Below are 16,247 nucleotides of genomic sequence, written 5' to 3'. Positions count from 1 at the left end.
TAATTTATGGAATTTGGTCAGATAAGGATTCAAGTGTAGGAACATATCCCCAAATTGAGAGCAGATAAAATACGATTATTAGAACATCGGCTTTAAGGCGAAAGAGTTTGACTGAAGTGTGTCTTAAAAACGTATATGCAACGACTTGTTATAGTTTAGATTAATAGCACAGCATTTATATATTTGAATATAATTGGCAATCAGTTTTCTTTGTAAACCATATTCTAATTAATACCAAATAAATGTACTACTTTTAATACTGTTGCTCAGGCAATTATGAAATAGAAGTTGCATTCTCCAAAGATGGTCAATTTAACAAATTGCTTTTCTGTAGCAAGTTTCAGATGGAATGCAAACACTTGCTATATTAGTGTAATAATCTTGTGTATTATTAACCACTGATGTGCTGATGCCTTTGTAATGATGAGTAGGAGTTGCTTACGCAGCTATGTCATTAAACAGAGTACTGAGGAAGAACTCCTCTCTGCCGAGACTCCTTTCGGTCTGCACATTGGTGTGGCACATTTACCAAATGGAACATATTACCAGCATCCCAAGGGGCTCCTCCGATTCCTTTCATAAAGTTTGAGCTTCCTTCCACAATCAGCCAGTACTCCATCTTTAGGCAGGGCTCGGTTTAGTACAGAAACTACCCTTTGCTACTCTACCCTCTTACTGCTGTTTTTTCTTCGCATTAACCTTCTCTCTCTCTCTCTCTTTCCTTTTCTGCCCTCAGCTTCCCCCCTGTCCTCTCCCCCTTTTTTTCCTGATAATTAAAATGTGCATCACTGCCGATGGTATCTAGAAAGTTGCTTTCTCTTTGTGTATGTATACTCCTAGGTCAAGACCATCGCATTTGTATAATGTTCTACATAAAAGTACTTGCCCTTTGATTTTTACTATTGCCGATTTGTCTTTTAAACTATTTCTCTTGCAGTTCTGTCAAACAATATTTCAACAACAACAAAAAAAGTACTGAGATATGATCCATGAACTCTAATGGTACAATGTATTAGTGGTCATATTAGGATGAGAATAGTACAATACTGAGGTAGTGTTATGAAGTCACTTAGAACCTCAAACAAAATATATCACTACAGTGCAGAAATGCACCTTGCTCACATTTAATTTCAAATGTTCCCAATCTGCCTATCTCCTCCTATAGGAATATGCAAAATTTTGCACAATCGCAGACTGTCATTTTGATGCACTAATTCCATGCACATCGTATAAAAATAAATGCATTAAGACAAACAAAAAGGCACATTACACCAAAAACTGTATTTTGGATTGCAGGCCCGCATTTTTTAAACTTCCTAGATGACTTCTGAAGACATTCTATCTAGTGATATTTTATTGTGATATTTACACATACAGTTACTTTAATAAAAACTTGAAAAATACCCTTTGGTCCCTGTATACCCCCCCCCCCCCTCTTTTATACCCTTCAAACTTGAAAAGTTAAAATAACATCTTTGCAGTATTAGATAGATAAATGTACATTTATCTCCCAAGTGCGAGAGAACCTGTTGTATGTAAATACGTGTTATCTATTTCTGTTTAACCTCTCGAGATTTTGTAATGCATTTTCTATGGGAAAAGATGTTTCTAATAAAAAAAAACAAAAAAAACTTGAAAAATAGTAAAAGTGTTTTAGATCTCATATGTTGAATTGCGTAGAGTGCTTGTATAAACTAATTCCTACTTAGAAATAGGACATATATATGTATTTGTTAAGTGATAGGTTAGCATAAAAGTACAAAAGAACTGTTTGTAGCATTCATAAAAATATAAAGCATTAAAGAACATATCAATATGTAATACATTTCAGCTATGGATGTCACTAAATCGGAATGCGTTGGAAGACTGAATAGGTAGAAAAAGATTTCATGTGTTGCATAGATCCATTTGTCTCAATTTCTACATTTCTAGACTGTAAGTACCCTCCATCGCAGGCTCCTCTCTACCCTCCGCGTCTCACATCTGTACCTCAGTTGTGAACCTGTACGTGCTTCATAACTATGACTGTCCGGCACCTTACAAATAAACAATTATGATGATTTCTAAGTGTGCCATCTGTTCTATGCACAGAGTAAGCATTACAAACAGTGAGTAACTTTTACAAATCATTTCCCAACCTCCGCCTATCAGACCCATGGAGGTTACAATCCAGGAATCTTCGCAGTTCAAGAATTCACCTCCACCAGAGCTCAAATGGTTGAAATTAGGATGAGTTCGCCTTTTACATCTCTTCATGTTCTTTATCTATCTATGCAACAGCAGCTTACAATGAAACCATTAACTGATATGCAATTAAAAATATAATGTAGAGATCTAGTCAATTATGTATGCAGTGTCAGGAGAGTTCAACAGTGCAGTTTCCTAGACTACAACAACTCCATTCTTTGACTGCAATACAAAAAAAGCTTTTTTGTGGTTACCTGAAGTAGAAATTGCTTGATAGGTCCACATTCTGGAATATTCTTAAATACCTAAAGCAGAAAATGCACAAAAATACATCACGAGCAAGCAATAGCAAATTAAATAACAATGTAGTCAAAAGAGAAAATCAAAAAAAAAAAAAAAAAAATCAAAAAAAATCACAACTTGCAAAGTTTCAGCCAAAACAGGCTTTAACAACCTCCCAGCATTCTGAACACATATGGCTAGTATCCGAAATGTTGTGCCTACCATAATAACACAAGGCACACTTACCCTAACCCAGGGATTCCCTACCACTAGTGATCCTTTTTGAAGCAACAAATAGACCAAAAAAAAAGAGCAAACAAGACAGTCCAATAGATTCAACCAATGTCTACAGGAGGAATTTTAATGGGTATATATCTGTACCATTATACCACAGTAAATAAGGTCATACAACATCTGCAGGATTACTGCAAAATGCCATTATTTAACATTAAGTACATTTATTACCTGGCTTCATCTGGGTGGGTAACTCGTACAGAATCGTTTGGAATATAGATCATACTAGTATCTTCTATTTTGTATATTGCATGACCTCCAATGTCCGCCATTTTTCTTCTTTTTGTTATTAGCACAATGTAGTATCCCTCCAAAAACTGAACAAATCCTGTTGGGAAGTGAAAAAAACAGGAAAGCACTTTACAAGAGAAAATCATACATAATGCTTTGAGATGGCATATGCCACATAAGGTTGAGTGTTTATTTTTTTTTGTAATTTGGAGTATTATAACTATGACATTTAAAAACATACCATTTCAATTCCCAAACTACCCCTGTCATTTCCCTCTTCATTAAAACCATCTAGCACCGCTCATCACAGTGTTTATAAGAGGTATTTGGTGATCATGTCTGTGTGTGCTATCCAAGCAATGCAAGATCTTACTATCTTCTGTTTTTCTGTTTGTGTGAACTTTTCTGGAAAAAGGACCACACACACAAACACAATTTGGTGGCTATCTTATAAGTGTAGAGATCCGGTGGGTGAAACAGCAACACACAGTAAAAGTATTTCAAGGTGCACGTCCATTTTAGTATCTTTAGAACCACCCAATTGAAAGTAATCGGAACCTAGTTTTGCAGGTTAGCGGATGTTCCAGAGGTTTTATCACATTAGTCGATGTTTGCTTTTACCCCTGAAGTACAAATGGAAGTTGTAAAATCATTTCCTTCTCAGACTCTATAGCAGCCATAATAAATGGGTGAATCGGGTGAATCGTGTGAACCAGGGCCGTAACTAGGGCTGTGCAAGAGGAACGACCGCCAAGGGCGCAACGCTGATGGGGGAACAGATTATGAATATTTTAGATTTGTATGGTTAAAATTGGGCTAGGAGGTGGCATTTTACCTTCTCGTCCCAGGCGCTTTTAAGTTACGTCTCTGATCTGAACTCCAGAAGTGGTGGAGAATATGGGATATTCAGCAGGCCAAAAATGGCCTCTAGCCAAGCATGGGATATTCCTGAATATGTATCTATTCCCACGTCTTTGCCTTATTCAAATAACCCTGTCACACACACAAGGAAATCATATTTAATGCACCTAATCTGCAATTAGCACTTTTCATCCGCAAAATTTTCCCACTGCTCAGTGCAAACTTTTGCAACTAAATGATGTCGCCATCCTGGCCTGCCAAACCATGCATTTCCCCAGGACACTAGGTGCACCTACACAAAACTAGGCTTGCCACATTGCAAAAGAGCATTTGTACTGCAGTATTACATTTTTGTAGTTTGCAAATGACCATTAACGACATCTAAAAATTATGAGACAAACTAGATAAATGCATGAAAATTAGTAAAACTCATAGATTTGTCCTCAAGCTACATTTGACATCAATACATGAAGCCATTATATACAACAGATTGTGAATTTCAAGCAAGACACAACAAGATCAAGGGAAACAAAAAAATGCATAGGAGCTTGTCATTGTTTAAATGAACAAATATCTCCCTTAAACTAAAAGACAGCCTTCATAATGGTATGTTTATATAAAAGCTGTCACATAGGGCTTAGTAGAAGTAAATACAAAGCACCACCAATAAAATGGGACATAAAAAGTATTGCACTCATTGCTGCTGATGATGTAAATGCCAATACCTATAACAGTAAAATTATTCAACATACTAAGCAATAGTTAAAAAGTTAAAATAGCAGTAAAAGTATAACTTCTGTTTATCATAGAGTTTAAGGGACTGCAGAAGTGCTTTGTTGGTTATTTGTAAGAGTCTGTTGGGTTTGGCTTAATCACCACCGAATAGTGGGGTCGAGATATCGATGCAATGTATGAGTGGACAACAGGCTTTAAGATGGTTTGCATTCCACAATGCAAATTTTGAGGGTTAAGAATCTATAAAGTCAAAGGAACTGTAGGTCAGTCATGGGATGGCAGTCCAAAGACCAGCAACAGCAGATGACAATACATTGTGGTTATACAGATTCCCTCCCAGCCTTCAATAAACACTCACACTGAAGTCTGGAATGGGTGGAAAGTTATCGGCAGAAATTACTAGGAGGGCACTAAAAAGTACAGTCATGAGATTTAATATCGAAAACATTCCTCTGACATGAACCAATGGGATGTAAAGAGTCTAGGGTTATTGGGAGTATGTAAGGTGGCAAAATAGTTGGTTTCATTACTCCCCAAGTATGGTAGAGATGCTCAGTGACAGTGAATGGTGAAGTACAAGGCAATTCATTTCTCAGCTTGTAATGAAACATTGAGCCATTTCCTCTGATTTGATAACATTTATAACTTAGTCAAGCTAATTAAATGTTTTGTGAAGTTAAATAACATAACAGTGTAGAGGCCGACTGTATTACTCTTAGAGTAACCAGCTGAATCAGGGTCTTCATGGATGGTCTAGATCAGCAGTTTCATTGTGAGTGCAAAGAGTAAGAGCGACAAGTACAGTAAAAATGGTAAGAAACTTCTAAAATTGTAGCAATTAAGGGACAGAAATATAACTCAAATTATTAAAGATTTTTTTTTGATAAAGTATTTTTATTGACCTTAGAATCACATAACATGTACATTTTGAATCTAACCAACTAAACATTGCTTATCTGACAAAGACATAATCAGACCATAAGAACAGTCTTATGCAACAGGACATACAAGCTATAAGCAGGAAAAAGTCAACTGCTTTGAAAAGATAAAATTACATACATATAAACTCAACAGATTTGTAACTTAACAGTAATCAGCACAGTGACATTGAACAGATTAATATATTATTAAAGATTAAAAGCAAATGAGATATATGGCACAATAATTAGCATTGCAAGTGAAGGGATTCAAAGATCTCACAGATGACAATCTAAAAGAAGAGGAGAGAAAGTGAGAATAGCCTGAAATGTTAACTGTTTATTTTATGGCCTGATGTACAGTATAATCAAAACATGGGTGCATAAATGTCTCGGATACTAACAAATAAATATCAGAATCAAGTTATTTGTATTTATATATTTACTTTTAAACATATAAAATGTCCGTGAGACTCCCAAATTTCTGCGAGTTCTCCCAGACTCCCAGGAGAGCATGGCGACCTGCCACTTCCTTAGTGAAATGTGTGAGGGTGGTGGGCCTTAGTGACGCAATTCAAAGCGATTCGGGTCATCTTAGCCCTGCCCTCTGCTGTTATAGGCCGAAAAATGTGTTGTTTACCATGGGGGGGGGGGAGGTAATGATGTTGCTCACCTGGTCACGCCCCCAGGACACGGCAGTGAGCTATAACACTATATTTTTCCACTCTGAAACTACATCCTATTGCTTATTATGACCAATATAAAATATGTGGACAAGTACATAGGTTCAGTACATCTATTTAGACCCTACAGCTGTACCACACCACCTGTCAGGGAATTCAACCACATAAACCTGAATTTTCTATCAAAATACTTTTATTTTCCACAAAGAAAAATGTTTTCATTGACTTTCAATCTGCTTCACAATATAGAAAGCAATTATTGATACATTTCAAGATATACAAATAAGAACTGTTCACAGTAAAGAACTCAATAATCAAAGCCAAAATCATCTCAATATAATCAATTAACAAGGACATACATATATGACCATTTCAAGTACACATGCTGTACACAGAATACAAATATATTCTCTACTGTGGTCCTATACGTATGTCTTCTAAATATCTAATTTTAAACTATTTTTATACATTATATATACATACAATTATCCATGTATGTTTTATAGCCATAATTGATGTTGTGAGGTGCATAACCAATTCCTATATACTCTTCAACCAGAGAAGAATCTAAAAATCCACAGTTATACTATATTGAGAATTTAGCATTTGAGTTGGCTAGAGCCTTCCAGCAGTATTTCTTGATACAAGTGATATAAATAAAAAATAATTTTTATAGCTTCACAGTGTTTTTTCTTCACATCAGTAATGTTTCCCCACAATGCGTTGAGATATTCTTGCAGCTTTGTCATCTTTTTACCTACACCGTTTACATCACTGGAAGCCTGTGAAGTTTTGATGTTTGACCCCTCCTTTCCTCCTTCCGAACTTTCGTCTGAAATGATGATGATGTATGTGAAGAATGGAACCGAAACGTAGTTGAGTTTCATTATTAACATGACAACACATCCAATAATTCAGTCAACAACCTGGCAGGAGGAGGGGGGGGGGTAAAAGAAAAAAAGGCCTCAGGGGGACAACAAATGGAAAAAGAAGATGAGACTGACCTTATATGTGATGCTATAGCAAAAAAAAACCTTAAACGCTTGGAGGCTGAAAACAGAGCAAATGCCAAAATTAATTATGGAGGTCCTTATTAGGGCTAACAGAAGGGAACTCACCCTGTACACGGGGTTGACAGAGTTCCCACCAAGCCATGCACAAGACTACTATAGGCCTGTCCCATCCTCATTTGCGGTTACCTCCCCATAGGCAACACCAAGTCACAAATTCATAGAAAGACGCTCCAGTATCCCTTCTGTCTATAGGACCTCCACTCCAAGCAGATGTGTCAGAATGCTGCAATATAGTGAGGACCTTCATCTTTGGAAAATGTTAAACTGTACCATGGACTTTAATTTTTATGCTTTTTCTTTTTTTAAGGTTTGACTTCCGTTAATTTATAGGTTACAAATTTATTTATATACGTTTTCTTTTATATGTTAATAAGTTCGGTTTATATGTTAATAAAAAACATTTTGTTTAAATTTCGTGTTTCTTGCACAAACCTTCAAATGTTGTCCCAGGAGACCTTGTATAATGGCCTCACATATGTCAGGTATGATCAGACCCAGAGCTTGAGGTGAAATAGCTGTGCCAGTGTCCTCCCAGTAGGTAAAAATCTCAGGGTAGCAACCAGTCATTGCTCTGCAGATATTGATCTCCTGAAAAATGTGTCCACTGTTTCTATGAGTGGGGTGACCAGTTACAGCAGCTCCTGGAAAGCAGGATCATCCATCCGTAGGAAATTCCTGAAGTCATCAAGATTATTCTCCCGAATGTCCTGTAGCAGTTGCATATATGAAAAGGACTCCTTCCAGTCCTTGAAGCAGTCACCAACTGCTTCACCTTTTTCTCCTGTTTATTGTTTGCAGCGTGGCAACACGCAAACAAGCGCGCTATTTTCATTTAAAGGGCAGACTCTTTATAAACAATAAAACCTATCAAGTGTACAGTTCTGCAGGGAGTCGTCTCATCCATGTGTCTGTCTGTCTTCCCCTCCCTTTAGATTGTTCGCTCCTTTGAGCAGGGCTCTCCTACCTTCTGTTTCCATCACTTTTAACTGCGCTCTCCAGCTACTCAGCTCACCTCCTCTCAGTCCCTCTGCCCTCTGTCTCCTCTCGCTTCTCTCCGCTCCCCTCAGTGACTCTCAACCTGTCATCCGTGCCCACCCTCTTGGGCCATAGTTACCTGCCTGTACTCACTTTTCCCCTCCCTCCCTCTCTTTCTTGCTGTGCCTGAGCCCCCAGAGTTATAGTGCTTACTGTTACTTGTACTGTGCTGTTTCACCTTGTACTGTGCCATTGTTTGTCCTTGTACGGCGCTACGGATACCTTGTGGCGCCCTATAAATAAAAAATTAATAATAATAATAATAATAATAAATAGTGTAAACTATACATAAAGCGATGAATGGAGATGATGCTATTTCCTCTTCCTGGATGTTTGTGTACGGCACGGTTCAGACCATTATTTAAATTAGGTTTACAAATTGCTGTAGGGTAGGCAGATTGCTGTAGTGTGTGTACGGAGTCACAATCTTTTCAGCAGATGGTTACGAGAGATGCAGATCTCAGATCTGACGTTAAATCGAGTAGGTGTGTATTCATGAATCGACATGCTCATCTGTACTTACGGTCGTTGGTAAAATCATTACAGAGATAGCATCTGAAGTAAGATTGCATAGGTTTACACTTAACCAAACATGCCGGAAGTTGAAAAAAAATGAAGGGTTCATTTAAACCTTTGGGCATATTCGGCTGGGCCAGTTATTCCTCAAATTCCATGTACATATCACTTTGAAAATGATTGCAAGGTTTGCAAACCTGAAAAGCTATCCTCCGCACTCACAAATGCATATGAACTCATTCATTGGTGCTAGGAACTTTATACATCCTAATTAGGCAATAAACAGCAGCAGCCTCATAATTTATTACATTACTCCTTGCATTCAAACAAAATAGGCAAAAAAATATTATTTAAAATGCATGTCTGGGATTCAGCTGTATCTGTGAAATAATATTTAACAAGTATTAAAAATAAATGATAGAATAAATGATTATATAGAGAGAACAGATCAATTAGGCAACTTCTGGAGTGATTTGAACTTAATTTATATTCATCCAGTTCAATTAGTGTAATTAATACCGTTGTTGAAACAGTCAGACACGCAGTTAGAACACCATATTTTGTTCAAAACTGAATTAATTCAAACAAAACTGGATAGAGGAAAGACACATAAAAGAAGAAGTCATTTAAACAACACTATACACATTTTTTCAGTAAGCGGTCTACAACTAGCGTCAGGGGGACTTAATTTGTTCTATATACATAGAACCTGGATGTCAGGCACCGTCCCCGCACTGTGTATAGGCGCCGGAGACGGACGCCTGCTGTCTCCTCTGACTCACGTTCCGTTGCCTAGCAACGTGACGTGCTTCCGGGTTTTGCCGACCGCGCATGCTAGGCAACAGGACGTTTCTTTTCCCCCAGCATGTCAGCGGTCAGGTGCATCTGACCGCCGAATTCAGCAGCCACCTATCAGGGCCCACTATGGGGTATAACTTGCACCTCTTTTCTGCAGCCTGTGCCAGAGTATTGGGTTCACCAGCTCCAGCATCCTGTATCCTGTCTCTACTGTTCTTTGTTCCTGACTTTTTGGCTTTGTTCCTGACTATTCGCTGTCCTGCTTGATACCTGGATTCTGACCTTTGGCTTTCTCCTGACCACTCTCGGATCACTCCTGTGTACTGCACCATTGTTTGGTTTCCGACCCGGACCATACGACTATTAACTAGCTAGCTGGGAGAACCGCGACCTGCGCAACCCACGCAGCCAAGCCCACACCCCCTTGCCGGAGGTCCCTGGTGAATACCGGGGGTGCGTTAGACTCCGTGCCTCCCAGATTAGTCGCGCCAATATCAGTCAGTGGCATTCTTTAGTCATTAACGTGACACTGTATTACTGAAATTAAGGCTAAGATCTATATATTATTTCATTTTTAAAGCTGATGTTGATATGTATTATTTGGCAAATTATTATTTTAAAACAAACATTTTTAAATGAATAAATGAATAAAACACTATAAAGCTGGAAATCCAACTGATATAAGGCATGTTAGATATTGCTTGTTGTCCCCGGGCTTGTAAGTAAAAATATATTAAAACTATAAATTGCAGTCCAATCCCAATCGATCAAAGTCTACAAATGAAAAACAATGTCAACCAGCAATTGTCATCAGATGAATGCTTTAGTTGATTGACCGATATAACAACCATCAATCAACCAAATCATTAGTCTGGTGACAATTGCTGATTGACAGTCATCAATGAATGTATTAAAGTCAGCAAAAAATAAAATTAAAAAATGAAGTAAAATCTGTGTCTGTAAACATGTGTGGTGGGGGTGGGGGATCAGCAAAATATATGACATGCTCTGTAGTAAACACTAAATGACTCGCTTTCTGACAGGATTCACCACACCAGGGGGTAAATATATCAAGCTGCGAGTTTCCGGCGGGTTTGAAAGGTAGAGGTGTTGCCTATAGCAACCAATCAGATTCTAGCTTTCATTTTGTAGAATGTACTAATTAAATGATAACTAGAATCTGATTGGTTGCTATAGGCTCCAATTTTGAAGCCCCAGAGACTCGCAGCTTGATAAAATTTACTCCCAGGAGTTTTGGGTCTGAATAGGGTTATGACCCTGCTCCCCTATTTTCAGTCAGCTTTCACTTTTTAAGAGACACTTTAGTTACATAAAAAAAAAAAAATGCGTCCGTAGAAATGTGGTGCATTAGTAAATAATTTTAAAATTGGTTGTAAAGAATATTGTCCAAGCATATAAGTGTTCAAGCATTCTTGAATTACAGCCAATCTGAGTTTTTTCAGAGGAAATATAAAAGGTGGACTAAATTATTTGTATTTTGACATACAGGTAGGAAGGTATTAGGGCTGGACAAGAGGGACTACTAGATGGGTGTGTGAGGTTACAGAAGGGGGCTGTATGGGGAATATGAGAAAGAACAATGGTACAGACTCATTTTTGATACAGAGCATGAATATCTCTATTCCATTTTATCAGCAATTTAGCAGCCTATTGACTGCTCTGTTGAGTACTAAGTGTAATTGATAAGGATGAGAAAATTTAGAGAAACGAGGGTATACGCCCTTTGTTTAGGCATGATTCCATTCCAGCTTTAGTGTGGCAGAACAGATGCAAAAGGTTTTGCCTTAAACTGGATCTAAACATGCACCAAGTTGGTCATTTTTCACCAAATCGCAACCATGAGCGCGATTTTATTCATATACATAGAGTATATTACAAGGTCTTCTCCATACTACATTAAGACATTGTTGTATTAGATTATTGTATTTTATTTTTTGCGTGTCTTGAGTCTATTCAATGTTGTTGGTTTTTTTGTCTTTTTGTTTTTTTTTAATCATTTTGCTATAGGCTGCACCAGAGAGTTTCAGATAGCATATTTACATCTGCCCAATTAAAAGACAAGCAGGGCATTTTACAAATCCTTAAAACTGCATAGGCAATGCTGAGGCTTTCACCATCTATGGTTAATTCTATCCGTATGCATATATCATGTATTGAACTACACACAGTTTTCAATAGGCTGATTTACACACCCATGCATCCTTTCAAAAGCCTATTCCTACACTACACAGGTATTCATTATTAACTTGAAGATTAGCAGTTGGGGTAAATCCACATATAGAGATTATCAATCCGGTTACTCACGGAAACATAGGATCAATTAACCACCAACACATCAGCACACACTATATCAACCTGCATTCTGCTCACATGTGGTAGTAATTAAGAAAAAATTAAGAGACAATTTAGTACATTAAGACATAGGAGGTTGTAGTAATTTAAACAGTATTAACACAATCTAATACAAATCACCATCCATTGAGAAAGTTCTGCTGAGGAACGAAACACGTTGGTAAAATTAGCGCATATAATATTTAACCCTGTTAGGAATAAAGTTTTATTCCAAATCAGTCTTTTAAATCAATATAGAACTATGGATTAAGATTTCAGCAAATGCAGAAAATTAAGGATCCTGTTTCTAAGGGTTAGCACTGGCATGTAGCCGAACAAACCCCATCAGGATTTGTACAGCAACAGGCAAGTGTCAGCACGCCACAGTACCTTGTTCATATTAGCATGGTATCACTAAATTATTTTGTGTGGAAGACAAAAAGTGCATCTGCATTGTTATTGCTGTATATTGAGAATTAGTGCATATTTAGTGGAGATCAGATAAATCAGGAAATGCAGTCTGGAAGCACCATTCAGCCAAAACCAGGCACATTAAGGCTTAGTAATAGTAGATTTGCTTTAAGAAGATGTTTTGTGATGTCCCCACAGCAAGGCTGAACAAATGTCACAAATGACTCATTCGCTGCTTACAACAATCTTATATTGGAAGCACCCTTAAAATACATAACGCAAGAAGAATGAAAGCTATCCCAGAAAAAAATGCAATTTTACAGCTCCAGATTGTCCACTTTACAAATTGAAAAACTACAGAATACTGGAGCAATGCTGTGCAATACAAGCGAGTCAGTGTGACTTACATAGAAATGTATGTGTGAATTTTTTTTTATTTTTTTTTTACAATTACTCTTCCTTTGTATACAGCAAAAGGCAGAGTTGTTGTTTTGCTGCTATGCAATAGTTGGAATTAAAATATAGCCTCTTATGTGTTACTCATCACTGCTGCTCTAAAGTACCTGATTCATACTTTCAATCATTAGAAGAGATCTGGTTTACAGCTCACGTGTACTCTTGAAAAGGAAGCACAATACTGCAACAAATGAATGCTAGAGAAATTGATGAAAACATCTCCCCCTGCTGGAAAACACACACTGGTAAAGGCCTGTTTTTTTGTTTTGCTTTTAAAATATACAGTTTTACTTTTTTTTTTTTTTTCTTATGCCCCTGTCAACAGAACAATAAGATGTACATTTGTACATATAATTATCAACAATGAAATAACTAGTAATGGTCTACGATTGTCACAATACATCTGTACATCATTATACAAAAGGTTCAGCATTTCATTCTCTTCCCACTACAAGCAATGCATTCATGCGTCCACTACAATTTTCAAATGGTACGCACTACGTAGGAGCCTATGAAATTACATTGTAGTAAATTTCCTTTTGCTACTAACTAGCTGAACTCTACTCTTTGCAAGATTTTCTAAATTTACATTACAGGATAAACAATAAATAACTACAAAATAAAGGGAGACAATGAAACAAAAATAGTGATATGGGGACAGACACCGATGCACTCATGAAAGTTCAGACCTTAATTACCAGTACACATTGGCACTTGAACAATGCAAGTTCAAACGACAGTGACTTTGCATAAGAAACGTGAATGCTTTTGGCATACGATGGTTAACAAGCGTTTGTACTTGTATTCAAGGACATCAATGGGGGACACTCCATTGACCTCAATGTTTTCGACTTGGACTTCACTAAAACAATGGAGCAGGTAGCATCAGAAAACTGCACTGCTTGACAACACAAATGCAATACTCCCAAATGGAAGGAAGAATAAATGGGTATGGTGACTCTGGAAACAATGGGTTCCAATGGCACCACATTTACATGCATGTATTTTGATGTGAGTGAGTATGAGGCATAGAACAAGAAGACTGACCTCAACTTATCTGAAGTGGATTAATTAGTTACTAATGTATAATCTTGTGAATGATTGTTAATCATATGGTGTTTAACAGGAATCCCACACACGGTTTCAAAAACAAGCCACATATCCTCAGTAAAACTCAAGACTTTCTTATTTACAATAATATAATTCATTTTCTGTTTCTCAGAGTTATATCAGATATATGGACACAGGAATGCAATTGTTCTTTTGGTTGCAGAGATCATGTATAATCCACAATTCTTCTTAATTCCGTTAACAGAGCTCTTAAAAAGAGTGTCAGAGGGGAGGCAACATTTCTGTTTCTGTTTTAAAAGAGACAGCCTGTTTCCACAAATCATTAACTGTGCATACTGTGTTTCATACGTTGAAACAACCAAGGCTGCTACTGTATGAAATGAAATCATATTGGGCCACAGTCATTAAGGAGAACAAAGCAGAAAGGAGTAAGTTTACATCTGACCAAACCATGTTACAATACAAGGGGTGCAAATTAGTTTATTATTTTGCACATAAGGAAAATACTGGCTGCCTTTTCATGTAGCACACAAATACTTGATAGCTTTATTTTTACACTGAAATTTAATGATGATCTACGACATGCCCTACCCCAACTATAAATCTGTCCCCACATTTTACATTAATATCCCCCTCCAATGCAACATGGTTTTGCAAAGGTGCAAATGTACTCCTTTTTTAAGCTTTGCTATTTTTAAGGACACATGCCCATTATGTTTACAGACGATGTCAGGATTGTAAACCCACAATGACAAACATGTTAATGTACTATAGATACTGTATGATCTACCATGACTACATTTCTCTTACAGACGTTCTGTTTCCTACCAACATGCAATAAAAACAGACCGAAAATACCAATATATAAAGTATATCTAATATTAATATAGCAATCTTACCAACAATGCCAAAAGCAGACACTGCTCGGGATAATCCAGATGATCCCTTTTGTCCCATTTTTGTCCGGTTTCCAAGATCAAGGCGCCCAAGAAGCTCTCGTACTTCTTGCTGGGTATATACATGCTTAAAAACACAGAATATGAAAGGAAATAAAATGTCATTATCAATCTCTGTAATGTAGAATCCATGTTACACAGAATACTTATCCCAGCTATCTTTTTGTCCTCCAAGTATCCATAATATATCTATTTTGTAAGCTACAAAAAAATGGTGTAAGAAGGAGTAGAGGTAAAACAGGGAACTGCAAAAAACATTTTATAGCCAAGCTTGCTCATAGCGCACCCACCAAGAAAACGTCAGAAACAATGTACGGCTTCGCACCTTAACATTCTTAAAAGAAAAACATTCCAATGTTACCATGGTCAACAACATCACAATGCCCAACTTGCATTCTGTATGACCTCATCATATGTCGGGTTAGCAACATACATATCACATAACAATGATAAACTTTACTGAGAGTGACCAATATATAACAACATTAGATAAAAGAAACAGGGTTATTAAAACTCCTGATCAGAAACTATGGAAACTTAGATTATACCTCTTAGATTAAAGTTATTATTTAAACTCGTTTTGGCAGGGCAATCTTTATTTTATATGTCATGTTACTCTATGTCATTTCTTTGTATCATGATGCCCTCGCTTTACAGCACTATGTAATAAGTTGGAGCTTTATAAATAATACGATTAGAAATTACAAAGAACTTCGCAACACAAACACAGAAAGTGCAGTTTTAAATATGACTTTTGGATTGGAGCATATAAAATACTCCATGTGAACAACAAAACACGGTTTTTATATTTGGTTTGGATGAGCGCTCATTCTTATGCTTCAATACAGAAGGAATATTTAAACCTGCATTTTGGTGGCAGTACTGCTAAGTTCTAGTTTTCGTTGGATGATTATTGTATTAGCATAGTTGCGCTCTCTTATGTGTTGTAGTTTTCACTGTTTAAGATTTTGGGTTTATTAAGACTCTCAGTCAACCCCTAGTTTATTATTACTTAAAAAAGAATCCACTTTTAGTAAATATTTTCTCATGCTATAATCATATTTTACATCACATTAAAATCATCACTACCACTGTGGTATACAAAAGACCTTAACTGTGAAGACTGCTAAGAAATTTGATCGATTAAATCTAAAAATGATGATTAACCAGCACTTGCAGACAATTTTAATCACTACGTTTGTGGGCAGACAGATCATAATTTTAAGCAATATCTTTTTCTGTGCATGCTCACTATATGTAGTTTGTTAGCTTTAGATTTTGCACCTGTATCAATTGTTTAATGAAGATTGTTTGTAAAAAATACTTTTTCAAGTAAAATTCATAAAACAAAAACTCAAGTACATATAACTTTATTAAGAGTTATTAGAA

General features: G+C 36.8%; 1 protein-coding gene across 3 annotated transcripts in view; it reads right to left on the bottom strand.

Moving 5' to 3' along the window:
* FIG4 (FIG4 phosphoinositide 5-phosphatase) overlaps window positions 1-16,247 on the bottom strand; it is a 247,427-nt gene that overhangs the window by 186,408 nt on the left and 44,772 nt on the right. For all 3 annotated transcript variants that reach the window (XM_075202905.1, XM_075202904.1, XM_075202903.1), the window contains exons 4-6: window positions 14,802-14,925; window positions 2,935-3,091; window positions 2,442-2,492 (exon numbers count right to left, since the gene is read on the bottom strand). In XM_075202905.1, the coding sequence (XP_075059006.1) occupies window positions 2,442-2,492; window positions 2,935-3,091; window positions 14,802-14,925 (332 nt within the window). The remainder of the gene's footprint in view (window positions 1-2,441; window positions 2,493-2,934; window positions 3,092-14,801; window positions 14,926-16,247) is intronic.

This window comes from Mixophyes fleayi, chromosome 3 (genome assembly GCF_038048845.1).
Source record: "Mixophyes fleayi isolate aMixFle1 chromosome 3, aMixFle1.hap1, whole genome shotgun sequence".
In the NCBI taxonomy this organism is placed as follows: Eukaryota; Metazoa; Chordata; class Amphibia; order Anura; family Limnodynastidae; genus Mixophyes; species Mixophyes fleayi.
This window is presented reverse-complemented; position numbering and strand designations above follow the sequence as displayed.